Raw genomic sequence first — 26,730 nt, forward strand, 5'->3', positions numbered from 1 at the left:
CTTCTAAGTATAGTGGCTGACATCCAGTTAATACCTGCAGAGCAGGGGTGCTGACGGTGCGGCATGCCCTGCAAATTGAAAGGAGCATGAATCTGTGGATTGAATCCAGCTTACGTTTATTTCTTGCTAGGATGGCTTTTCGGTACCAGATGGAGGCACCATAACACACAATTGGCACGTATGCCGCTTGGTATATCAGAGTAAGAGCTTTGTGCTTCAGCCCCCAGTCTGCCCTGCTGACCCGCCTTATCATAGCACTGTACCTTTGAATTTTGTTGGCTAGATACTTTAGGTGGTGGTGGAAGGTAAGCCCCGAGTCTAAGAAGATACCTAGGAGCTTGACTTCAGCGTGCAGCCGTATGGGCATAAAGTTTAATTTTATTGTAGGTGGTCTTGTGATTTGTAGCCTGCCTTTAAGGAGTATGGACTTTGTTTTCTCTCCTGAAATGGTAAGGTTGTGCAGGGCTGCCCAGTTCTGAAGTTTTACCAGTGCTCCATTTGCCATTTTCTCTAAGTTCGTCCTGGTGTTAGCACATACCAAAAGGACAAGATCATCTGCGAAGGCCAAGGGCTCAACACCTCCCAGGTCCATGCCCAGGAACTCATCCAGGACAATAGACCAGAGGAAAGGGCCAAGCACAGAGCCCTGCGGACAGCCTTGATCGATGTACCTAGTCACTGTCTGGAATCTGTTGGTAACTTGGACTTTTCTACCAGTTAAATATGACCTTAAACTGTTGTATAGGTTGTTGGAAACATTTGATTGCCGAAGCCTCCGAAGAACACTGGGCCACCATAGTCGATCAAAGGCTCCAGCGAAGTCTACCATGATTGCAAGGGAGTACTTAAAGCCTGTGTGAGTTGCTTGAGTGATTAAACTGTTAATGGCATCTTCTGTGCTGCTACCTGCTTTGAATCCAAATTGCTTGTCACTTGGAAGTTTTTGTTCTTCATATCTGGCGGTTAAGCGAAATAGGAGCAGGCGTTCTTGTAGCTTGGCCATTACAGAGAGCAAGGCAATCGGGCGGTAGGAGGTTGGAATTTGTGGTGGCTTGTCGGGATTTTTCAATATAAATTTCAAGGTTGCCGTTTTCCAGGATGTTGGAAATGTGCCTTCTGTCAGGCACCTATTTAGAAGGCTTAGGAGAGTAACAGGATAGCATTCTGCAAATTTTTTAACCACATCCACTTCCAGCAGATCAGCACCAGGTGTTTTTCCTACTTTCATTTTGTTTATTGCCAAGTCCATCTCAATGTTAGTGAAGGGGGATTCCACAGAGGCAGGATGATAGTTGTGATTTTCATCTACTATTTCTTGTTGTTGTTGAGTCATAGCTGCAGCTTCAATGGGATAAATGGTGTCTAGAATATTGTTAATGCTATCCTTCCAGGTGTAAGTAGAGGAGCCATCCATCTTTAATGTCGTATCGAGTACCTCTCCTCGCGGCAGCTTGTTTGTTACGATCTTGAAAACTATGCCCCAGGGGTCCTTATTCCCAGAAGTGGATACCAGGGTTTGCCACGTTTGCTTTTTACTTTTACGAATTAGCTTTGTGTATTCATTTCTGACAATGCGATAAGCCTCCCTGGCGGCATCTACCTCATGGGGAGGTAGCCTTGATCGAGCCTGCTGGAACATTTTTCTTGCATGGTGGACTCTTCTTCTGAGATCCTGTAGTTGGGGATTCCACCAGGGAACTGCATATCGGTAGGGCCTTCTGCGTGGGATGGAGAGATCACATGCAGATCTTATGGCAGTGGTAATAATCTGTACACAATCGTCTGAAGGGAGTGCTTCAGGGAGTGGAGTGTCTTCAGGGAGTCTTCTTGTTAGCTCAGTCCGAAAACGTTGCCAGTCTGCCTTTTTTGAATTGTACCGTATCACATCTCGTGGGATTGGAGGGGTCCGTTCCACAGAGCGAACCAGAGAAAATGATATCGCTCTGTGGTCCGACGTGGTCCAGGCTTCTTGTACAGTCCATTTGGCTAGTTTGTTGGCAATGTCTGGGGTGGCTGCTGTAACATCTATAGTGCTCTCCCAAAGGGGGCCGCTGTAAGTTGGAAGTTGATCTGGTCGGTTTATTACTTGGAGGCCTGTGGCTAGGAAGAATTCTTCTAGTTTTGCACCATTTCTTTGTGCAGATCTGTCAGGGGTGCGACTGTGCCAGAGCAGAGATCTGCAGTTTGCATCCATGGCTATTAGTAGTCGTCCCCCCGGGAGAGTCTCAAGAGCCGTCTGAATAGTTGAGATCGCTGGGGTGATGTCTTCACCAGGGTGAGTATATATTGTTAACAGGAACAAAGACCCTAACTGAGTTATGATTTGTGCACAGGCACTGTTTGCAGTGCAGAGTGGTGTAATCTTTGTTGTGCTGATTTCTGGATTTCTGATGATTATTGCTGCCCATGGGGTTTCGGTTTTACAGTAGACCATTTTATAGGATGCAGGGTATCCTGTGACCACACCTGAGCGAACATATGGTTCCTGTAATAAGGCCACATCAATTTGGTTTTCTTCTATTTTCACTTTTAGTTGGTCAGCTACCAGCCTCGCTCTTTGTGCGTTCAGTTGAACTATTTTTATTTCATGGTGGCAGTTTATAGAGGGGCCTCTATCCATAGTTGATTCTCATTTGGTATTGGCTTTTGGCTTTCAGGTATACCATACAGTTCCCATCCCTGATTGAGTGTTGATGAGGAGCTTTCACTGCTTTGCAGTTTGCACAGACTGGGAGCTGGTCTTTTGCTGGGCAGTCACTGTACTTGTGTCCTTTCTGGGCACAGTGGCCACATGTTGAATCACGCTGGTTGCATGTGTGTGATGTGTGGCCAAAGCGAAGGCACTTGTAACATTTCGTAACTGAAATATGCTCCTTAAACCTATGGCTTCCCCAGCCTATGAAAATGCGACTCTGTGTTTCTAAGATTTGCCATGCTCGCGTGGAGAGCTGGATTACCCAATTGACATTTGAATGTGTTTTAGATTTAGTACTGTATTTTGGGCTAACGTCTTCTTCCACAGTGTCCTCAGGTAGGTGCAGACTTAGATATTTGTGGTAAATTTCCTCTTTGAGTTCTTCTGGGGTTACACCTTGCTGTATGTCAAATAAGACAATTGAGGGTCCTTTTTTCTTGGGAGCCTCTGCCTTTAAACCGTACTTAATCATATTTTCATTACTTAAAATTGTTTGTACCTCTTCTCTGGAGTTGGTTTCAATTACAACACCTGGGTGTCTAGTCTTCCACATACTTTTGATCTGGATTGTCTTCATTTGGTCTTTTAGATTTTTGGTTAAGGTTTCCTTTACAGCATCACTTGTGTCAAGCTGCACATCTTCTGTTGGCTTAATCAGGATTATATGTGATTCTGTCTTTCTTGTTAGTGTTTTGGTTTGGGGTCCATTTGGTTTATGGGATGCTACTTTAGCGCCATTTCGCAACGCCTCCGCAAAGGTAGGGGGGGCCTTGTTGCATTTGTTTTCCCCCTTTCTGAGGGCGAACCTCCCATTTCGCTTGCAGTTTTTCGTATTCGACGTAGAGGTTTAAAATCACCGTCTCCATCTTGCTGAATATGGTAATGAGGTCAGTGCGGATAGCAGCAGTAATTTTCGATGATTTTCCCACATACTCCTCAAGCGTCCCTCTGATAGCCATAATTTGGTCAACTGGGGTTCCAATTAGAGGGGGTAGAGTGGGGTTCGGGTTTGCAGCTGGTTCTGGCACTTCGTTTGTTTCTTTATGTGCATCTTTGTTTACCTCTTTGCTGGTCTCTTCAGTCACGTCCGGATGCGAGCGAGTCAATTGTTGTGAATCCTTGGGTTCACAACTGCTTCTCTTTGCCTTTTCTAGGCAGTAGATTTCGCCTAATTGTAGCTCTTCGACAGATAAGTCCGCAGGAGTGGGAGAGATTTGGTCAGTTGTTGTGCTGTCTCTTTCTGCGTTGTTTTTTCCAGCACTTGAAATGCTGCTTTTGCATTGGCTGCAGTAGTATCTAGATCGAGCCGTGGAACTTATCTTTGGAATCGTAGATCTTCCAGAACAGCACTCCCCCAGTCTTCTTTTGCAGGGGCCATTACAGATCAAAAGGACTTTAATATTTTTCCCGCAGCAATCACAAGTTTGTTGGCTTGCGCGACCAGGCATAATGATTATTAAAAGGAGGGAAAATTGGCAAAGAACAAATATTTAGAGTAGCACTACAGTTGGGGCAGAAGGCTTCTGCAATTTTTATTATTATTATTTTTTTTATTTATTAGAAATATTACTGCAAATTCTATTTAGTTTCTCAAGTTCCTTATTTTTAAAGAGTTCAACTGCTAGGCAATAAAAGCACTTCCTACTATGTGAGGAGTGTTTGTGTTCAGTTATATTTAGCGTTAACACGACTTTCCCTTTTTAAGTGCCCCAGAGGGTAGCCGATGTCCGCTGCAGTGAGACAAAGTATACAGACCACCTGCCGGTTGACCTAATTTAGGCGATCTGTAAAATGCTGGTCAACGTGACCTTGTGCTGGAAAGCATTCCGCTGGCTATAATGCTTGGCTGAACAAAATAAGATATGTATTCAAGTTTTTAAATTGAGAATAAAGTTGTTTACCTGATAATTTAGTGGGTACAACTTGCCTCAGGAAAAAGCACACCAAAAACTGATTCGCTGGATATCAGAAACTCGACAAGATGTTGAGCATAGTCCTTTAAACTATTCATTGAACAGGAGCCTGAAAACATGCAACCGCACAGTGAAAAACCTACGGAGTACCCCCATAGTGTTTGTACATTTGTCTTCTCATCATTGACTAAGATGCTCAGTTCACTGTTAAGATCTTGCTGACCTGTTTCTTTAATAGTGGGGTTCTGCAACAGCGATATGTCAAGTTGTTTGGTAGCTCGATTTCTCTTAAGTGCCTTAAGAGAAATTGACAACAGCTATTAATGGGATGTGATCTGAATTAACCGGCCTCCATAGCCAAGATGATACAAAGGTTGGCAGGGTTGTTAAGGACACTACTGACGCTATGCTGCTGCAACAGGATCTGGAAAGGTTGAACAGATGGGCTGAGAGGTGGCAAATGAAGTTTAACATTGACAAATGTAAAGTACTACATATGGGAAACAGTAACCCCAGAGTAACGTATCAACTCTGCAGTACTACACTGACAGTGGTGGAGAATGAAAAGGACCTGGGGGTAATTGTGCAGGCAGATATGAAGTTCTCTGAGCAGTGCAGACGAGCTGCAAGAGTAGCTCATGGTGTCTTGTCAATGATATACAGGAATTTTTCTAGCAGGGATAAGGAGGTGATTATTCCCTTGTATAAGGCAATGGTTAGGCCACATCTTGAGTACTGTATACAGGTCTGGAGGCCTCATTTCAAGAAGGATGTAGAGCTGCTGGAATGGGTACAGAGAAGGGCAACAAGATTAGTGTATGGAACAAAGGGTTGCTCTTACGAAGAAAGGCTTAAGTTTTGCAAATTACAGAGTCTGGAGACTAGGCACCGGCGAGGTGATCTGATAGAGGTGTATAAGGCTTTGAATGGTTTGAGCATGCTCAATGCCAATGGGATTCTTCATCTTGCTCAGAATAATCACCTCAGAGGGCATAAATTCAAATTGAGGAAGGACGGATGTCGGATAGATGTGCGGAAATTTGCCTTTGGCCAGCGGGTGGTTGGTTGGTGGAACCGACTTCCATCACTTGTTGTTGAAGTTGATAGCCTAAACAAATTTAAAGCTCAACTGGACAGGTATTTCGAACGAACGGAGGGGTGAAATGGGAGTGGTGGTTTTTTTTTTTTTTTTTTTTTGGCTGATGCTGAATAAGCTTGCTTTCTTGCATCATATGCCTCTACTAATGCTAAAGTGGTCAGGAGTGGGAGTGCAGTAGTACATGCTCTTTGAGTAGACTGGTGTTCAAGCCCCTGACTGCTAAATACAGTCTATCTGCCAACCCACACTGGACCAGCGTGGCAGATTAGAGTCCATTTCTCTCAACATGAATCGTTGAGGAGGCTTCCTCAACAAATTGACTACATACTGGTGAAGCGTTTGTTCACCAGTATGTAGTCAATTTGATTTCTTACTGGATTCTCATTATTCGATTCCATGGGAGATATCCAGGTATACAGGCACTATATAGGCAATTTGAACCACGTGCTCGTTATCACTATATTGGTTTCCTGGCAGAATTCAAATAGTCTGTGCCCTCAGTGATTGCTTATGCCTAGTCCATATTTGCTAACCAGGTCCATTCTGCACCCTTGCCCAGTTTTGGCATTGACGTCGCCCATCAACAGTGTTATTTCATCCTTCCCTAATTTACTAAAAACTTTATCCAGCAGATCATAAAAGGCTTCAGCTTTGTCGTATTGTTGGTCAGATGTAGGTGCATATATCTGTAGTATGTTAAAAGGTTATCCTTGCAATTTCAATGATACCATTCTATTTGTGATTGGTGTGTAGTTTATAACGAATTTATTGAATTCTGAGAGAACAAAAATGCCTACACCATTGAAGTGTTTGTAATCTTGAAGTTCACTTCCAGAGTAATATAGGGTACCATGTTCATGGAAGTACATTCCCAAGTCTGGCCAACGAAGCTTGCCGATCCCTAATTCTTTCTTTTTCATTCTTTTAATTTCTTGAATGACATTGTCTAGTTTTCCAGCAACGTAATAAGCTCCTGACATTCCCTGTAGCTATGCGAAGTTTTGACTTTATTATGTGTTGAGCCTTGGGATTCTTCGCACCCCTTGCCCAATTAAGGGCTGCTCGGAACTAGGGGTCATAAGACTTTGTTTTCTCTCCATAGTAGTGTCCTGCGAAAATGAGTCACTGGAGTGATTTTTCGTTGCCTTCCCATATATTAGTTCAGCCACCCCCAAACATGGAGAACTGATGCTGTTTGCTGCAGTACCTGTTGGTCCGTGGGAGTATTTCATTTTACTCCTACCACCTGTATCTGGGAGGCATTCCCAAATCCACCACACCCTTTAGGAGTTACAAGTTCCTTTGGGGGAACCTAATAGTTTCTTTATCTGCAGATTCTTAATATGTTGAAGACTAAATGCACAGGGCATAATATATTATTGGTAGAAATTAACTATATAATATCTGTGCAAATACACCATAGTTTACCCATAAATTTAACTACATAAGTAGTGTAACGGCATTGTTTTATTTTATCTCATATTGTGGCTACCTTCACAATGACAGGTATTGCACTACTTCAAATAAATAACACTTCTCTAGTAGAGGAGACTACTGTTATTTATTCTCAGTGGGCACCACCACCCAGACGTGTTTCGGAGCTTGTTGGCTCACTCATCGGTATGCAGTGACATGCCATTACGGTTGCGAGGTTAATTCCACAATATGAGAGGTACCAAATGGTGAAGATAATGATAATATGTTGAAGACTAAATGCACAAGGCATAATATGTTATGGATAGAAATTAACTATATAATATCGATGCAAATACACCATAGTTTACCCATAAGTTTAACTACATTAAGGGCTGCTTGGAACTAGAAACTGTAGTTAAACTTATGGGTAAACTATGGTGTATTTGCACTGATATTATATAGTTAATTTCTACCCATAACATGTTATGCTTTGTTGCATTTGGTCTTCAAGATATTATCATTATCTTCAGCAGTGCTTTTTTTGTAAAAAAAAAAAAAAAAAAAAATAGGTGCTGGTACTCATTCTTTGCTATCAGGAAAAATTGATAATTAAAAGGACATGAAGAGTACAGTACTATAAAAAATTATTTCCTGATATTGTTACTTAGTAGTAATGCTTTTGGAATCAGAACAACAAATTAAGTATGTTAATACAGTTTATTAATCATAAATTTATTATTCAAGTATATAAGTAATAAGTAAAAATTAGTAAAAAAAATAAGTAAAAATAATTTCATAATAGAGTTTTTATAGAATATTCCAAATTTTTATTGAGTTCTCATCCAACACACTATGCTGACTTCTTACTGTTTGTGTCGTGTTGCTGAATGACGTTTCCGAAGTAGTCACAAATCGACATATTTTGCTGGATCGAAGTGGGTCAGTGGTGGGCCACAATTTTAAGAAATAGTAGTGAAGAAACTGTTTTTGTCATCAACGAAGCTCTGGTTGAGCTGACAATCAGATTCATTTGTGAAAATCCACATTCACTTGAGATGAAATTGGTATCGTACTCAGAGCGTTCATCAAATGCTCTTCAATTTTTCCAAAAACAGTCTTTTCGATTAGGTATTTCCGAAATGGATGAATTGTATCTTTTTCATTTAACTTAAGCCTAATTGACAATTTTCTAAACTCATTCTCGCCAAATTCCAACATTTCATGTTTCAGGTTTAATATCTTCAGGTTTAATATCTTCGTTGTCCTCATTTTCCTTCTCTCATCATCGATATTGTCACTAGTTCTTAAATTTGAATTTTTCTTTTTTTTTTTTTTTTTTTTTGAAACTGTCCAAAATGTTGGTGTCATTCGGATATTCAGCTACCCTGACCATGTAAACATAGACAGGGAAAATTTACTGAAAAATGTGGATAACACTTCCACGAAACAACAGATGATTATTTGTTGGGGTAAAAGAAAATCACTCCCTCCTAATTCTCGAATGGGGTGCTTACAGTTGATTCCCAGCAGTGTCCAACCTATGGCCCACGTAGAAAGTGAATTAAAACAACATTTTAAATTTTGCTAATTATCAAAAAATTCTCATTAAGTGAGCATTTAAAGGCAAAAGTAAGGTATTTTTGTGAAAAACAAAAGAAAGTCATGTTTTTATAATTTTAATAAAATCTAAAAAAAAAATTAGTGACATAGATTTGTTACACATAAAAGTATTGGGAATTTGCATTTTTTATATATAGCCTGAAAATAAAAAATGGTAACACGAAAAGAGAAACTTCCTTTTACATGTAACAAGATATGGAAAAAAAATGTAACACTAATTTTTCTCGAATCACTCAGTGCGGCCCCCAAAAGAATTCTAACTTTGAATATGCCCCTTGTACTAGAAATGGTTGGACACCACTGCAGTAGAAGGTGAACCAGATCTCATTGGGAATACCCCTTGATCTACTCGCTGTTGACCAGCGCGACTTCTCCGTATATGGGACAGATGGTCGGATAGGTTTTACTAAGTTACCAGGTACCACTAAGTTGTAGAATGGTAATCCTTTAGCTCTCTCAATTCTTGCTAAGCAGCAGCACTAATTTCCTAAATTGCCCAAAGGCCAAAAGTGCAAACAGTGTGTATGCAGTTAAGTCTCTCCTAAGCAGTTCGTTATATGAAAATTTTCTTCGCTCAACTGAAACTATTTTAAATGTAATATCCAAGGGGATTAAAAAAAAAAAAAAAATCGCTCTAAAAGGAGTTTGTTAAACAGAGGTTTGATTGAGTAATTTAGAATTCTAAAAATGGTCAAAGTTTTATATAGTAGACATCTTAACAATAGACAGTGAGATGCAAATTTAGTTAAATAACTTTAAGCTTATTTGAAAAGTAGGTAAACATGCGAAAAAATTTACGGAATATTACAAATTTCGAAGTGTACTGCATCCAAATGTCACTGTTAATAAAGGTGCCGGTACGCCGTACCGTTGCATACCGTCTCAAAAAAAAGCACTGATCTTCACCATTTGGCATCTTTCATATTATGGAATTAACTTCGCAACTGTGATGGCATGTCTGCATTATCAGGGTACCTGCCCACAGAGGAGTGAGCCAACAAGCTCCAAAAAGTGTCTGGGTGGTGGCACCCACTGAGAATAAATAATAGTAGTCTCATCTACTAGAGAAGCATTATTTATTCAAAGTAGTTCAATACCTGGTATCTCGTTGTGAAGGTAGCCACAATATGAGATAAAATCAAACAATGCTGTTACACTACTTATGGGTAAACTATGGTGTATTTGCACCAATGTTATATAGCAGATTCTTAATGCATGAATAATCGCTGCTCATGCTGCTGTAGAAAACATCATCCAATAAATCCACAAAAGACTTGCTGGTGTGTGAGTAACCAATCCACAAGTTCCAGTCAATATCTGGGAAGTTAAAATCCCTCATTATAAGACATTCTGATAAAGGCCCACTTCATTTCTCTGTACAGTTGTTGTACTCATCAGAGTCATTAGGCCTATAACAGACTCTTATTATTTTTGCTTTCCCAGTTCTTATGTCCCACAAATGACTCAACATTGCACTGTCCACCCATGTTGACTGGAAGCACTGCCTTAGTTTTTGTTTCTTAACTAACAGCATATCCCCTCCTCCTTTCCAATCCTGTCTTTCCTTCCTGTAAGCATTCTACTTCCCAAATTCCAATTTTGCATTCCTTATATCTGTGACACCATGTGTTTGCACCTGGTGTCCCAAAGATACATGCACCCGTTCTTACTCTTAGTTATCCTAACACAGCCCATATATTTACTTGTTCCATGATGACTCCCAGCAGTTCTTGAAATCCGCAGCACCTTGCTTTACAGGCTGCTGCTCTTTCCAATAGAAGCAGTAAAAGAATCATTTGAGAAACTACACTAGGCCAGAAAAATGTAGCTCATTCTCTAGTCCAGCGAAGCAGGCAAATCGATGGCAGCTCATTTTCCTTTGGTGGATAAGTAAAAAATCTATTTACCTCCATTGCACATCAAGCTAGATTTGATAAAAATATTTGTGAAAGCATGGACAAAAAAGTATTTTCCTATTTGAGACAAAAGTTTCTTTGAATCAGTAAGGCAGATAAAAGAGGGAATTTTTGTTATTCGTCAAATGAAACTGCTATTCCAAGATGAATTCACTAAAGTATTAAATGCTATAGAAATAAAAGCCTGGAAGTCATTCGAAAATATCTGCAGGAACTTTTTAGGCAATGAGAAATCACAAATTTAGAGAGAAATTGTAGATGAGTTAATTTTAGCATACAGTGATGAGTTGGGATGCAATGTGTCATTAAAGCTCCATTTACTACATTCCCATTTAGAATTTTTTCTTGAAAACTTGGGAGCAGTCTTGATGAACACGAAAGGTTTCACCAAGATATTTCTCAAATGGAAAAGAGATATACCAGAGAAAATTGAGTCCAAATATGTCAGCAGACTACTGTTGGAATCTCGTTTGGGAGACAGCGGTGGACAATTATAAAAAGGCAAAAAACAACAAAATAAGTGTTTTGTTATCAGATAAACATTTTTGTAAATAGAATAAGGTTAATGGACCCATTGTTCAATATTTAGTACTGTAGTAACATTTTCTTAAAATATATGAAATTTTTTTACTGGAAACTGTTTTTGACTTTAATCCTTTCTCCTTTAAAATTCGTGGGGTGTTTACAGTAGTATGGCAACCATATTGCTGTAAATTCTTGTAATTTACACGAATCTTCCTGAATTTTAACAGGGAGCAAAAAAAAATTGGTTTTTTTTTTTGCTGACCAGTAATCAGTTTGGAGCACTGCCCATTTACGAACACTCTTCTGTATCCAGTTAAGTTAACCTTCTCTTTTCTATCGTAGGTATTTGCCCCAAATGCCAGTCTTCTCCAACCTTTATGTACTGGCATTTGTTGTAATTATGTAGGAGACCTTAACTAAAATCTAAGAAAATTATGTAAAAGCTACTCCTTGCATCCAGTTCTTTTTTTTTTTTTTTTGTGATTACCTCATAAAACGTGACTAGATTGGTCACATCAGATCATCTCTTAACAAAACCATGTTGCGACCCTCTTATAATATCATATCATTTCTGTTGAGGTAACCACAACAGGAATGATATCATGGTATTGCATCTTTAATACTGGATTTTTTTTTTTTTTTTTGCCACAGAAATTAGAATTACTGGCTTGTAGGTGCCATGATCATGTATGGAACCATCTTGATACAATGGGAGAGATATATGCACATTACCAATCTTCTGTACCATCATGTATCTAGAGATGCTCTCATTATTGTAGTTCTCTGTCCAAACAGAAGTTAGGACTGTATAGTCAGTTTGTCTCTTGTTTGGAAAAATCTAGGTTCAAATCCTGTTAATGAACTAGAGGAATTTTTGAAGGAGTCATTAATTTTAGCGGTAGTTAGTTGGTCTCAGTCAAAGGGAATAGGATTGCCTGTGGGTTATTCTGGGTTTTCACCCAAAATAGCATTAGTCCTCCCAAGTACCACTGTTTCCACACAATTTTATCTGAGTGTAGCATTTACACTGCCAAATTATACACCATTCAAATCACCATAAACTCTGTTTGGATCCAAGTTATCTGGGTTATGTAGTAGTGGCAAATGATGCAAGAAAGGAAGCTTATATAGCATCAGCAAAAAAAAAAAAGAAAAAACCAATTATCTGATTTTTCTGTATCCGTATACATACTATTTGTATTTTAAATTGCATATTTTTGTATGAGTTATAACCTGAAGTAGTATATGGAGGAGGAAGTCCTACACCTCTATCTTAGTCAGGCTAACTATGGTCCAGAGTGAAAAGTCCCTGAAGGATTTCCCCAGTTAGTGATGGGATTTAAACCTGGACCCATCCAAGTTTGATGGAAAGGAGGTTTTAACTATAAAAATATAGAAGCCACTCTTGCTTTTGGTAATCAAATTGCATAAGTTCAATTAAAATTTTTTTTTTTTTTTTTTTTTTTTTTTTTTTTGAAGTTAAAGCCGATTTAAAAAAAAAAAAATCACCATTTTGTATCCTGTTTTTCGTTTCAGATCTACAGTTTAAACCATATAGAACAGATGAATTTATCCACAAGTTATACTATGAGACTTCTCGCTTTACTGCTTTCAACAATCAATGGGTTGTAAAGGCAAATGTTAACGATAACCAACGAGATCCAACTCAGTCGTGTGAAAGAACTTTAAGTTATCAGTTAGTATTAAAAAGCAAAATTCAAAAGTAAGTACCATACATGTACATATCTTGTTTAGTTTAATTTTAGTTAATTGTTCGAATGTTCTTTTCCCAAATATTAATCTGTTAAAAAAATTAGTACTAATGTTTGGCACCTTAATTAACCCTCAAATATCAGTCATCACACAAGTCAGTGTACATTGTATCTCATTTATTTTTTTTTTTTTGGAATAAAGGCTAAAAATAGTTTCAAACTGTGCCCTTTGCATTGCTGCCTCCTTATGATTAGCATATTTGGTGATAGGTAAGGAGGTTTCAAGTTCCAATTCATTTACTGCAATGAAAAGTGCAGTCTTTTGTGAACTGTGGTGGCAAAACTAATTTAGCTGCCCATAATTCAGTGTGTATACAGCCCAAGGAATATATAAATTCTGCTAGTCTTGGCTATCTCTAGAATAAATTAAAGTTATTTATTATTTTATTTTAACAACTTTCATCTGAGTGTAGGGATAAAATTATTTAAAAAAAATCTAGGATCAAAAACCTGGACCTTAGGATATAAACTGTGAACCAAGAACTGGTTAATAGCAGCAATTCGCAGATTGACACAAGATACACTGTAAAGCTATGACTGGTGAATCAAATGCAGCCACCGCCATTGAGTGAATTTCAAACTTTGAATCGCATTGTAAGTGGTGTGTGTTTTTTTTTTTTTTTTTATTTATTAGACATTTAGAATGCTGACAAAACAGGTAATCCACTGTTGGATGTTACCTTCCAAGACTGTTTACAAGGTGGCAGATCTAAAGAGGATAAAGCAAGTAGTGTATTATAGTTAATTAATTTTTTTGTATTAATTTTGATTTTTTTTTTAATTAAAAACCCAAACACGAGAGGTATTAGAACCTATAGTACTTAATGCCATGCTTGGGTTGGAGGTTGAAAAGACGAAAGAAGATATTTGTTGACATTAGACTTGAACTTCTGTAGACTGTAATTTTCATAAATTACTGAAATACATATGAAGGAAGGCTGTTCCAGAAAACCACAATTGAATGAATAAACAAGGAAGATGAAAAGTTGGTTCTGTGAATTTGAAGTTGGACAGTAAATGGATGTTGACTGCTGGCGGCATGTGTTCATACTGTTTTTTGAAAGAGAGTGGGAATTTCAGAAGAACGGTGCCCATGGAAGTATCTGTAGAAAGGACATGCAGCAGAAACAGTACGTCTATGAGATAGCAAGTGGAGAGACTGTTAGAGGAGTCATTAATTAACCTAACTGGCATCTTCTGAATGGAATCTAGAAGCCTGAGAGAGGTTTTGGGGGCAATGCTCCATGTGGGAACAATATTTCATGGTGGGGTGGTTTTTGCGATTTGTACAGAGTGAGTTGTTTGGAAGAAAAGTAATGCCGAGAGCGAAAGAGAAAACCAAGTTTTTTAGATGCAGAGGAAGCAATATTTGTAATGTGCTTGTGCCAAGAGAGATTAGATATCAGGGTAATCCCCAAAAGAGATATCATTTTGCCTAGAAATCGGAGTGTCACCAAATATAAGCATAGGAGATCGGCATTTAAGGAATTGGTAGCAGATATTTGAGAAGTTGAAGCTGATTGAGCAGGGCAAGGTTTCTCAAAATGGAAAGTGGAATGCAATGTGCTATCATCGGCAAAACTATGGATAGGAGTTCCAGTCAATGGAAGAGGGTCATTAATATACAAGAGGAAAAGAGTGGGGGAAAGAACTGAACCTTGGGGGACACCAGCATTAGTGGAGAAGTTAGAAGACAGAGAGCCATCTACCATCACCCTCAGTGAGCGATCAGAGAGAAAACTGGATAACTAATTACTAAAAACAGTTGGTAAACCATAAGATGGAAGCTTGTTTAGAAGACCTTCATGCCAAACACGATCGAAAGCCTTTGAGATGTCAAGAGCAACTGCTTGTGTTTCACCGAACTTTTCCACTGAATTTGTCCACAAATGGGTAACATTAGCCAGAATATCACCAGTGGATGGACACTGACGGAATCCATACTGGCAATCATTGATCAGATGGAAGGTTTCTAGGTAGTTTAAGAGTTGGTGGTTAATTGATTTCTCCATTACTTTAGAAAGAGTAGAAGTAATTGCAATGGGATGATAATTGGGTTGGACGGATTTGTCACCCTTTTTAGGAACTGGCTGGATATGAGAAAATTTCCAAGCAGAAGGAAAAACACCTTTGAAATAAGAAAGTGAAAAAATGTGGCAAAGAACAGGAGCACAGGTTTTGAGAACAAGTGGAGAAATACCATCAGGACCTGGAGCTTTCTTTGCATCAAGATTTGTCAAAATCCTTCTGACATCCTTTTGATAGAAGACCACAGAAGGCATTGAATGGAGCGTGTTAGAATGGTGGGAGGTGTTTTACCAAGATCATTAATACATGAGTTGGAAGAAAAATGGGATACTAGCAGGTCAGCTTTAGTCTTGGCTGAAGTGACAGCACAACCATTTGGTTTTAACAGAGGTGGAAGCAGAGATGGGCAAAAGTTGCGGCCAATAGCTTTGGAAAGAGACCAGAATGCTCGGCTACCACTAGGGCAAGAAGCAAGTTTTCTTCTCTTAGCCTGTTCAAAATCTATGGACTGATTAATAACTGCTTTACAATTGTTGCAAGCTTTGGTAGGCAGAAAATGAAACTGAAGAATTGGAAACAAGCCAATTACGATATGCAATGTTCTTCTCTTGAACAGCCTTAGCAAATTTATTGTAAAACCAAGGTTTAGATAAAGGACGAGATTTTAAAGTGGAATACTCCACTTTAAAATCTAGTCTTTAAAAATTAAAAAATCTTTAAAATCTGTGGAATAAAGGACTTCATTCCTACAAGAATAATTTCACTGACACGATCTGAGCAAACGTTGACGTCGGAAGTTTTGAAACAGTAATCCGAACAAGGAAAAGAAGAAAAGAAATCTCGCAGGTCATCCCATTTTGCATTTTTGTAATTCCAAACAACACGAGGTTGGGAATAGCCATGAGATAAAGGCTCCATTGGAGAAGAGACAATCACACAAAAAACACAAGTTGTGATCTGAGGTGCCTAAAGGACCATTCACTTTGACCGTGTACTCAGAAGTGTTGTTTGTGAGAAAAAGATCAAGCGTGTTGGCTGTATGGTTAGGATTGTTCAGTATTCTGGTAGGTAAATGAACAATTTGTGCAAGGTCATTAGTAATTGCAAAAGCCTCAGCATCTCGACCAGCTGTGTCGGTGTGACTAGAAAACGGAAGCCAGCAGTTGTGAACATTAAAATCACCAAGGAAAATTACCTCACTGTTAGGAAAGTTGAACTGGAGAAATTCAAGTTGCAAAGAGAGGAAGTCAAAGAGCTCCAAGTGATTAGTGGAGTTGGGAGAATGGTAGAGACAACAGATGAATTGGACAGAATGAAGTAGAGAGATTTTAAGCCAGAGAAGGTCGAAAAGAGGAGATTCCAAATTACCAAGTCTCTGACAGGGAATATTGGAATGGACAAATGCACAAGGCTTTGAGGCAAAAGGAACCAAAGAGTGAATAATTTGGGCAACTGAGATAATCAGTAGTTGAATCAACCAATAACTGAGATTCTCTCAGAAAAAGTACATGGGATTTGGCAGACTGCAAGTGGAAATGGGCATCGTTGAGATTAGAATTGAGACCACGTATGTTTGTGAAATGAACTAGGAAGTGTTTGTAAGGTTTAGATCTTTTCGCAGATAAGCTTACTCTATTAGTTTGAAAATTCACGGTGTATTCAATAGTAAGAAAAAGTGGGGGGGGGACATGCTGTATGAAGTAATGAAAATTTTTGGATATGGCGTACACGTGGTAAGAATATACCCAGATCCTTGACATCATAATGTGGTCTCCCTCCAGTCACTACTAGGAGACCACCAGACTCCCTCCAGTTCATTATAACCTCAAAAGTCATCAGTCATACTGCATGATGGAAGAGATGGGTAAGGGTTGACTGGAACTTAGCTCTAGGGACTAAACATGGGTTCCACCACTACGTCTCCAATAAGCAAAGTGGTAGTATTGCACCGGTTGATGAGAGTCATCTACCACCTAGTATTGCTTGATAACACAGAGGGCGGCATTCCTCCATGTGGTGTGGGCGCTACACCTCGACCCCTGCTTATGTTGGTTCACACCTGGGTGGTCACCCAACAGTGTGCTTGTGCATTGAGGTTATACTGGTTGATATCCAGAATTACTAACAGTTCCACTATTGTGAAGGTGCAAGCAGAGACCGTCCAGACTTCGCCTAAATTGGGTACACTTGACTCAAATGTCACCCGAATATCAGTTCCATTAGCGTTTTAGACTCCCAGGTAGCAAGTACAGCTTGTCTGGCATATCTGAGAGAATGTCTGTGACAACCTCAAGGATAATAGCTAAAAAGTGAAACCTCTCATCATAAGTACAATTGCAAAGCCTCAGTACTTTCAGGAAGTAGATATGACTGAACTTCACATTATATATCACAACACAATACATGAGTGAATGTCTATTGAATATGATCATGAAATGGTGGCAAAATTAGTAGTTTTGCTAAAGCTTGACAACCGTACAGCATGCTATTTTCTCTACAGTAATCCTCTGTGGCAACTTAAGTCTGCATGAAATGTTTGCCATTTGCTTTTTGTTTGCATGCATTAGAATATATACTGAGTGGTCACTGAATTATGACCACCTACCTAATATGTTGGACCATCATTTGCATGGATAACATCTGCTATTCGCCGAGGCATTGACTCCACTACGTGTCTGTAGGGATCTGCAGCTATGCTGCCTGCAAGGCTCTCCACAGTGTCCAAATAGATCAGGGATTCTTCCTCATAGAGGCCATGTCTGTGAGTGGATGGCAGGCCACATTCATCTCTATAGCTAATAAATGAAGGTAATAATAATAAAACATAATAAACTATGAGTAATGTTTATTTTATTTAAGTAATATGTCTTAAGGACAAGCAATTAGTGTGAGAGTTGATGCTGTTTGTTGCTCGAAAGTCTCTCTCAACATTAGGCGACAGGCTCAATGAGGCCAGATGCAGGACATCATCTAAATGGGCATCAGTCAGTTGGGTTCTTAACTTACTCTTCGTGCATTTCATTTTTGAAAAGAGTTGCTCGCACATATAAGTACTACTAAACATCATGCCATTTTTTTCATGTGATCTACCAAGTTGGTATATTTCCCAGATTCAAGAAGATATTTCCTGTAGAACTCTAGTAGAGATATGCCCTCTGCATGAAATATGAATCTTAATAGATTACTGCACTGTATTTCAATAAATTCCATTTGAACATTTTCTGGTGGTATGGTATCCACTTCCATGTCAAACGGAGACAAACAGCCTGAAATCGCCTGTGTGCAAAAGAATGTCAGCAAAACGGAAAGAAAACTCAGTTCTCAAGTCATGTATCGCAGCCACAAATATGTTGGCATCTGTTGGTTTAGTCTCCTGGAGTTTAGGGAAATGAGCGTAATTTGATATCTCAAGCTGCATTCGTAATTTTGTTTTGAAGGCAACAATGTATCCATACATCTCGCATATCAGCAGATTTTTCTCTGAAGCTGCAGGTCAGGTTGTTTGAATGGGATGCTAAATTCACCAGAAATGGCAGATGTGAATGGCATTAGGGATTGCGAAATTCTGAGGAATTTACATTTTTACTTTCAAGGAATGTAGCTATTTCTTCCCGTAGAGCGTATACTCTTCCTAACATTGCACCTTGACTGAGTCAGCAAATGTCACATAAGTAGAGCAGGTCCCTGAACTGAGTCTCTGCTTCTAACAAAAGTTGTTGAAACTGATGTTGGTTCAATCCCTGAGTCAAGATCAGGTTTATTGCCCTCATAACTATGTTCATCACATCCTTAAAATTTGAAGGCTTAGCACATAATGCTTCCTGGTGGATCATGCTGTGCATTTTACAGACTTTGTGTTTAATTCAGAGGCCTTCCATGTGTCTTTGAAGTGGAGCCACAACACCTTTCTTTTCTCCAACCATTGTGTGCACTCCATCGGTTGTTACACATAATAGCTTTGTTAGATCCAGCTTCATTTCTGCAGTACACTTCAGCAATGTTTCAAGAATGTCTGCCCCTGTGGTCAGTGCCCTTGATAGATACAAATTTAACAAACTCCTCAATGTCGAAAGTTGAATTTACTCCACATACAAATACTGCAAGCTGAGTGGTGTCTTTGGTATCTCTGGTCTCATCAAGCGCTATTGAGAAGAGCTGGAAATTTTTGCAGTAGTCCTTTAAACAATTTTTCACATCTGCTGACATTTTCTTCTATTCGTCGTGTAACTGTTGTAGAGAGACTGACATTTGGAAATAGTCTTTCTTAGGACATAGAATGTCTACAACTGTCATCAAACACTCTTTCACAAAATCTCTGTCAGTGAAAGGCTCTACTTTGACACTGCATAGCTGGCACATGTATTTCTTTCTGATTCTGGACTTCGTTCCTTGAATACCAAAATTTGTTTTTCTAAGCTCAATTTAAGTTTATGAAATTCATCCTTCCTTGCTTGCCCATTAAATTCACTGAATTTTGGTTGTTTTGTCCCATAGTGCCACTTGATGTTGAACTTCTTATTCACAGCAACACTTGCATGGCAAATTAGGCATATGGGCATGCTGAAGTGCTGTGTAAAAAAAGTATTTTTCTGTCCAAGTGTCTTGGAATACTCAGCACTCAGCAACCACCTTCCTGCATTTTGTTGCCATTGGGGTTCGCTGAAGAAAAAAAAAAAAAAATTCAAACATTAGTATTGCTATAACTATTATAATTGTAAGTGAAGAAGATAATGCCTCGCAGTTTAGCTATAAATTACTCCACCATGCGGCAAGTAGAAAATACAAGAAACACATGGACTGTATGACAGACAAAACTCGCCCAATTCCAAGGAATCAAAATTAAGGCACAAAGTAGCAAGAGCAGCAGCAGATGAGCAGAATGACAGACAAAATTAAAGAGAAGGCCAAAACACAGGTGAGAAAATAGCGAGTGACAGACGTGCTTTTGTGCAAGCTCCTCGCATGCCAAGTGTGGCTGATGCAGCACAAGTCATGGTATCATCAGCCACTGTAGCACAGACAGAAAATGGGAGATCTAGGCCAATCATAAAAAAATGTATGAAAGCAACACTGTTCCCTGGATCTTCTAAAATCAAAAATCTAAATGCTTCTTTTTGAAGTGAAACTTCTTTAGGCATGCTCCTGGTGGTTTTCAGATGGGAGTAACTTGCGTTTGTGGATTGACAAAAAATGCAATGAAAATGCGACTGTTGGCATAAGTAAATGCATTACAGGCATTCTGGACAGCCAGCTATCGTACTAGGTTAAATGGCCTGATTCTCATACAATCACCGAAGTTAAGCAGCATTAGGCCTGGTTAGTAATTGGGAGGGTGTCCACTTTGGAATACTTGGTGTATTTGCTTTTCTTTTTTTTTTTTTTTTTTGTTAACCTGTGGAAAATATTGTTCCAATTTTCATGTATCATTTAATTTTGTTAATTGGTAAGGTAGTAAAGTGTAAATTTGTGCTTTATATCTTTAATTTTATAGCCTGTGGATAATATTCCTCCTATTTTCGCTTATTAGAATCACCATTAATAGAATTAAAATTCAATTCCTAAACGTGATCACAATGACCAGCACCTACTATATTTTGTATAGTGAATGCTATTTTGTTATGGAGTGTCCATCGTAAAGTGATTTGATCATACAGTGAACCAATCGCAAAGCGGGGTTCCACTGCAGTGAGCATTGTAAGGCATACAGTGCACAGACATGTGCAATGCGCCCATGGATTGACAAAAATCGCCAAGAAAATGCAGCATGAAATGATTCGTCCTCCCACCATTGTACCACTTCATACCGGGCACGAGTGATGCAAGACTCAATCAGTACCTCTGTGCCCATGCTATTTCTTCTTTCTCCACCATATTTAATAAAAAATTTCGACAGAAAAAATTTATAATGCAACATGTTGAAGACTAATGGTGAGCGTTGTAAGGCACACAGAGCAGGTATACATGCAATGAGACCACTGAACTACCTCCATTGAGTACAAAGGAGAGATCTAAGCTATTTCAACAGAGGAAGAAATTACAGTGTGCGATGGAGTTGAACAAAGAAGCCGGAGAAGGTCCATCCACATCTTCAGAGCCTTACATCTCCCCAGAAATCTTAGAAATGAATTTGGAAGGAGGAGTCATGGAAGCTGATATTGCAAATGAAAACATTGAAGAGTCCTCGAAGCCTAGTCATAAAGCAAAGAAATCAAAACCCACTGCCAGAAATACTCCATCAAATCGTTCAACACGTAGCAGGTGTAATATATAGCAGGAGCAGCAACAGGGTTTTAAGAAACACCGAGGCATCCATGCACAGTTTTAACATGCATTCCTAGATAATGATTTCGGTTCAGTCTGTTCCGTGTGTTTGGTTCAAGAACGATGTGAAGATTGTAGCAGCTCGAGATCATGCTTTTCTTCAAACAGCATTTCCAAATGAGGATGTAAGTGAAATGGCGACCTGTAACAGCTGTTGTGGCTCTCTCAAAAACAAATTGATTCTGGCTCTATCGAAGTCAAATGGTTTTAAATATCATCCAATGCCACAGCACTTTCTGAAACTAGATTTGGTAACAGAACGGCTCATATTTCCCATTCATGCAGATTTGTTGCCTGTGGCATTCATATGGTCATTATGAGATCCTCCGTGAAGTAAAAAATTTTCACCTAAGATGTTTCACTTAACTTTCACTGTGTGCTTGGCATACATTATTTTGACTTGTAAACATATGTATATTTATATACGGGCTCGTAACACCGTCCAAATCATTACAGTTTATTAAAGTACTGCAGTTCTACATCAGGCCTGAAATAGAATTACAAACTTGAATTATTTTTTAGGATCACCGCAGGACATGTGGATATTATATTTTTAGGGACTATGGGCCGGATGATTTCGGGTGGTGGGCCAGATCTGGCTTGCAGACCGTAGGTTGCCAACCCCTGGAATAAATGATGGTTGTGTGTTCATACCTAACTTCCCATTCCAAAACATCCCACAGGTGGGGTTCAATGCATTTAGGACAGGGGAATTTGGAGGCCAATCAAGATGGGTGATATCTTCACTGTGTTCATCGAACCACTTGTGCATAGTGCATATCTGATGACATGGTGCATTATTATCTGGGAAGATCTCGTTTTTGTCCAGGAAAACATGCAACATGGCAGGGTGCATGTGGTCACCTAAGAGCTGCTGGTAGACCTTGCCAATGAAACGATGGTCTATACCCATCAGGGGTCCTAGTTCTTGTCAGCAAAATATGCCCAATACCAGGCAACCACCTCTACCTGCCTGGATAGTGACATGCATGATGGGTCCACAGATTCTTGTTGCTTTTGCCACACACAAAGGCTTCTGTTGGCATGTTGCACCAGGTATTTGGGCTCAACTGACCAGCACACTTGTTTCCAATCAGTGTCCAACCAGCATGTTATTGACACCACAACCATTTGCTGTTGACTAAGATCAGTGGCGAGGAGAGATTGTCTCCATCGGGTTGTCTGCTGTGGAACCCCATACGTCTGAGTGGGCAGAACATCATCATTTGGAATGTTGTTCTTGTATTCCCTATATTGTGCCTCCATAGCCGAGTGGTCAGGAGTGGGAATGCAGTAGCACATGCTCTTTGAGTAGACTGGGGTTCAAGCCCGACTGCTAAATACGGTCGATCTGCCAACCCGCACTGGACCAGCGTGGCAGATTATGGTCCATTTCCCTCAGCATGAATTGTTGAGGAGGCTTCCATCCTGCAGTGGGTTGATAATGGCTGCAGTTTACCTTTTTGTATTGTGATGTCAACTGCTATTGAGCCGTACAGTGTGCTGCATCCTTCACTCACCATGAACGTCTACCTTGAGTAATCCTTTACGGTTCTATTGGCGGGAGGTGGTTTGATCCATTCGACACCATCCTTTGTACACCTTAACTGATAAGAGATAAGTAACTTAGAGATGTTGTTTCTGATATGGAAGCATCCTGTGCACAAGCTTCCACAGTCATATCCTTTTGAAACTCTGTGATATCTTCACTACTTCTAATAACTGCTTTTTTATCACTTTGATTTGCACAACCAGATGCAAATTACCACTGCTTAATGTACAATGCTGTTTGGTTTTTTATACTGTGAGCTATGTGTCATAGTCCATTACAAATGGGGTGGTCATAATTCAGTGATTACCGAGTGTATATTATAACAGTATGCATTGGAATTCCTGTTCTAAACTATTCTGACATTGTCTCTTTTGATGACAGGGGCAGTGATATGATAATATCACTGCCCTTGTCATCAAAATGGGTAACTTGCCTGGTAAGGTCAGCAAAAGGGCATCCATATGAGGAAAGTCTTCAAATATGTGGGTTACAGAGCTTGGAAACTAAGCACTTTAGAAACTTGATTGAGGTGTTTAAGTCTCTGAGAGGCATAAGTAAAATGAATGAGGATAAAATTGTCATGGTTGTAAATGATTCTAGAACTAGGGGCCATAAATTCAAGTTACGGGGGGGGGGGGGGGATGCTTAGACTGGATTGCAGGAAGTTTTATTTTAGTCAGCGAGTTATAAATTACTGGAATAAGTTATCTACACGGGTGGTAGAGGCTAACAGTTTGGGGAAATAAGGTCAGCTGGATAGCTACCTGTGGGAGGAGGGAAACACATAGGTTGTCTATTTCCTTTTCTTTTATTAATTATTTATTTTTTAAAATTTTCCTCTTATTATTTTATTCTTTTTTTTTTTTTGGTTGGTGCAGCTTAAGACATAGGCTTCCTTGCACCATGTGGGCATTGTTAATACTAATATCATACAAAAATACTAAGAAATCCAGAATTTCACTAGAAGAGAAATTTTCTTCAGAAGAAATTATTAATACAGTTGATTCCTCTCTACTTAACCTTAAGAGATTATTCATTAAGGTCACATTAGTCTGTTAACTTGATTGACTTTAATGTATTTTCAAACATACTTGGAGATATATTAAAGAACAATGTGTTATCTGTGAATTTTTCTAGAATTAAATGTGAATTATATAGGCATTTTCCTAGAGTCACAAGATGATTAAGGAGTAGTTAAATTGGTATTTTGAGAATCTCACACCATTTAAATGTTAATGTTAATTCCATCTCTGATCTTGATGTTTAGATTAGATTGGTTAAATTGTTTGTGTTGTAAAGAAAGTAGCACATCCACCACATAATGAAAAGAAAATTTTTGTTCAACTGACCAGTTTCAATACCTTTTTTGGGTTTTTTTTTTTTTTTTTTTATCTTGAAGTGAAGGTAAAAAAAATTTTTTTAAAAACTTGGATTTTTCCTTTTGATTTGTAAGTCATTATGTATATTTTATCTTCTTACTATAGGTTAAAATGGTTCCCTAACAAAAGCCCACACGATTCCGTACAGAAAAATCTCCACTGTCATAAATGCTCACACAGATAAATGCTCACATTATTTTTAGTTTACAAAAAACAAATTATTTCATATTTCAAAATGCAACAAATTGTTGAATTTATATACAGTCGATTCCGGTTATTTGGGACACATCAGGACTAGTGCATTTTGGCCCGATTAAGCGGCTGCTCCAATTATCCGAAGTTTCACATAAATAGTTAAAAATACAATGGACCCCCACTTTACAATTGGTTCACTGTACAATCAAATCATGTTACGATAGACTCATCATAGTAAAGTACCGTTCACTATACGATGTGTAGTAGGCGCTGGTCATTGTGATCACGTTTGTGAATTGAATTTTAATTCTATTAAACAGTGATTCTAATTAGCGAAAATAGGAGGAATATTATCCACAGGCTATAAAAGTAAAGATATATTAAGCACAAATTTACCCTTTATTACCTTACCAATTAAAAATTAAATGATATGTGAAAATCAGAATAATTAATACATACTGTAATATGTACATACTAACTAGTTGGCATTTCTGTTCACTGATATTTGTGGGTGGGGGTTAAAATTAAAAACAGTAAAAAGATAAGCAATTAATAACAAAGAACACAGCACACAAAAATTGCAAGTAACATGATACGCTCAAGTGAGTATCACTTGAGCGTATTTAAAAATAGCAATGAAGAGAAGATTCTGAAAATAAATTTTTTTTATTTAAAGATTTCATGGAAGTGTAAACACATTTCACCGTAATAACCCACAGAATTCCAGCTTTCGGTATTATCGCAAATTCGATAAGATAGAGTTTACTATCTGTTTATGACTGATGATATTTTAAGGAGTCCTTATGTGCTGTGATGTAATGACTAGATCGTGGATATAGCTTAGCTTAATCTGTTTATGATAGATTGCACTGACAGAAAAGCCCAATAAACAGGTGACTGTTTATTGGGCTTTTACCCTAGGACTGTCTCCGACCGAACCACGTGGTTCGGTCGGAGACAATCCTAGGGTAATCTTCGGTGCTGCAGTCTCCTTCCCCGATTAAACCTCATGTTGTCCCAATTAAGCGAAGTAAACCCTGGCTATTTACCTGATTGGGTTCTGTTTTTTAAGATTTGCCCCAAATAAACGGCTGCCCCGATTAACCAGTGGCCCAAATAACCGGAATCCACTGTATTTTATTTCTACTTCTATATGATATATTTTAATATAACTTTTGATATAAAACAGAATTGGATGTAAATGTTTGTAAGGGAAATTACAGGAAATAAAATGCTCTGGTTTTATTGCAACTAATGATTTATTGTTATAAATTTATTTTACTTATAAAAATTATTTTTTCTTTGTCTTACAAAGTTGAACAGTCAACACTTTTTGGTTTTTTATCAACAAACAACTAATTCGGACATATTTCAGTGATTTATTTATTTGTCAAGGATTTGAATAGAATTTTGATTACTGTAAGTTAGCCAATCTCTGCAAGTATTTCAGTTTGTCTTCTACCTGCTCATATTCCTGCACAAAAGTGGCAACCAAGTCATGCAGTGCATTATATCTTCTCTTTTTCACCTCTAGATGGACCTGCCTGTGCATTAGTCATTGTCAATCTGTGGCAAGCCAGGTCCCTCTTCAGTCCATCAAACAAAAACCACACGCTGGGATGACTGCAGTGGAATAGGGATTTAAGTGCATTGTGAAATTCCTCACAGCAGTTTGTAGTTTTAGGCGACCTTTCAAGAGCTGCATCATAATGATTCTTATTGGAAACTGGGGATCTCTACCAGCTGCACCCTCAATTGTCATTCAGTTAGTAAGACAAAACAAAAGATGGCAGCATAGTACAACAACCAATTGAACATTGTCATGATTCCTGTCCTCAAAAAGCAGAAGCCAACGTTGCCAGAAGCAAAATGAGGCAATATGTGAGAGTAGTTAGTTCTACTTCTCGCAATGTGATGGGAAATGTGTTGTCAGAGTTGAGTAAAGATGTACTGGCCCATATGCCCAAACAATCATCCCTTGTGAGAAATCTTCTCAATCACAGAAAAGACTGTCATTTGCCTAATCCAACAACAATAAATTTTGACATTCCTGAGAAGTACTGTCAACTGATACTTCATGATTCAGGTGTGGATGAACCAGACAGAACTCTGGTTTTAGGTGATAAAGAACTCTTGGTTGAATTGAACAAAAATACAATTTATGGAGATGGTACCTTTTTGATAAAGTTCCAAACATGTTTTACCAACTGTATATGTGACATGAGAAGGTGGGCGCTCATCCACCTATATCCGCCATGTATTTACATTTTGTTACAGAAAAAGAAAACTTGGATATTTA

At 38.7% G+C, this 26,730-nt stretch overlaps 1 protein-coding gene across 2 annotated transcripts in view; it reads left to right on the forward strand.

Annotated features, from left to right (window-relative positions):
- Positions 1-26,730, forward strand: part of LOC150078806 (zinc finger TRAF-type-containing protein 1 homolog) — a 67,069-nt gene that overhangs the window by 34,604 nt on the left and 5,735 nt on the right. For both annotated transcript variants that reach the window (XM_090383736.1, XM_090383737.1), the window contains exon 4: positions 12,721-12,907. In XM_090383736.1, coding sequence (XP_090239862.1) covers positions 12,721-12,907 — 187 coding nt within the window. The remainder of the gene's footprint in view (positions 1-12,720; positions 12,908-26,730) is intronic.

This window comes from Mastigoproctus giganteus, chromosome 10, assembly GCF_048544385.1.
Source record: "Mastigoproctus giganteus isolate SK-2022 chromosome 10, ASM4854438v1, whole genome shotgun sequence".
In the NCBI taxonomy this organism is placed as follows: Eukaryota; Metazoa; Arthropoda; class Arachnida; order Uropygi; family Thelyphonidae; genus Mastigoproctus; species Mastigoproctus giganteus.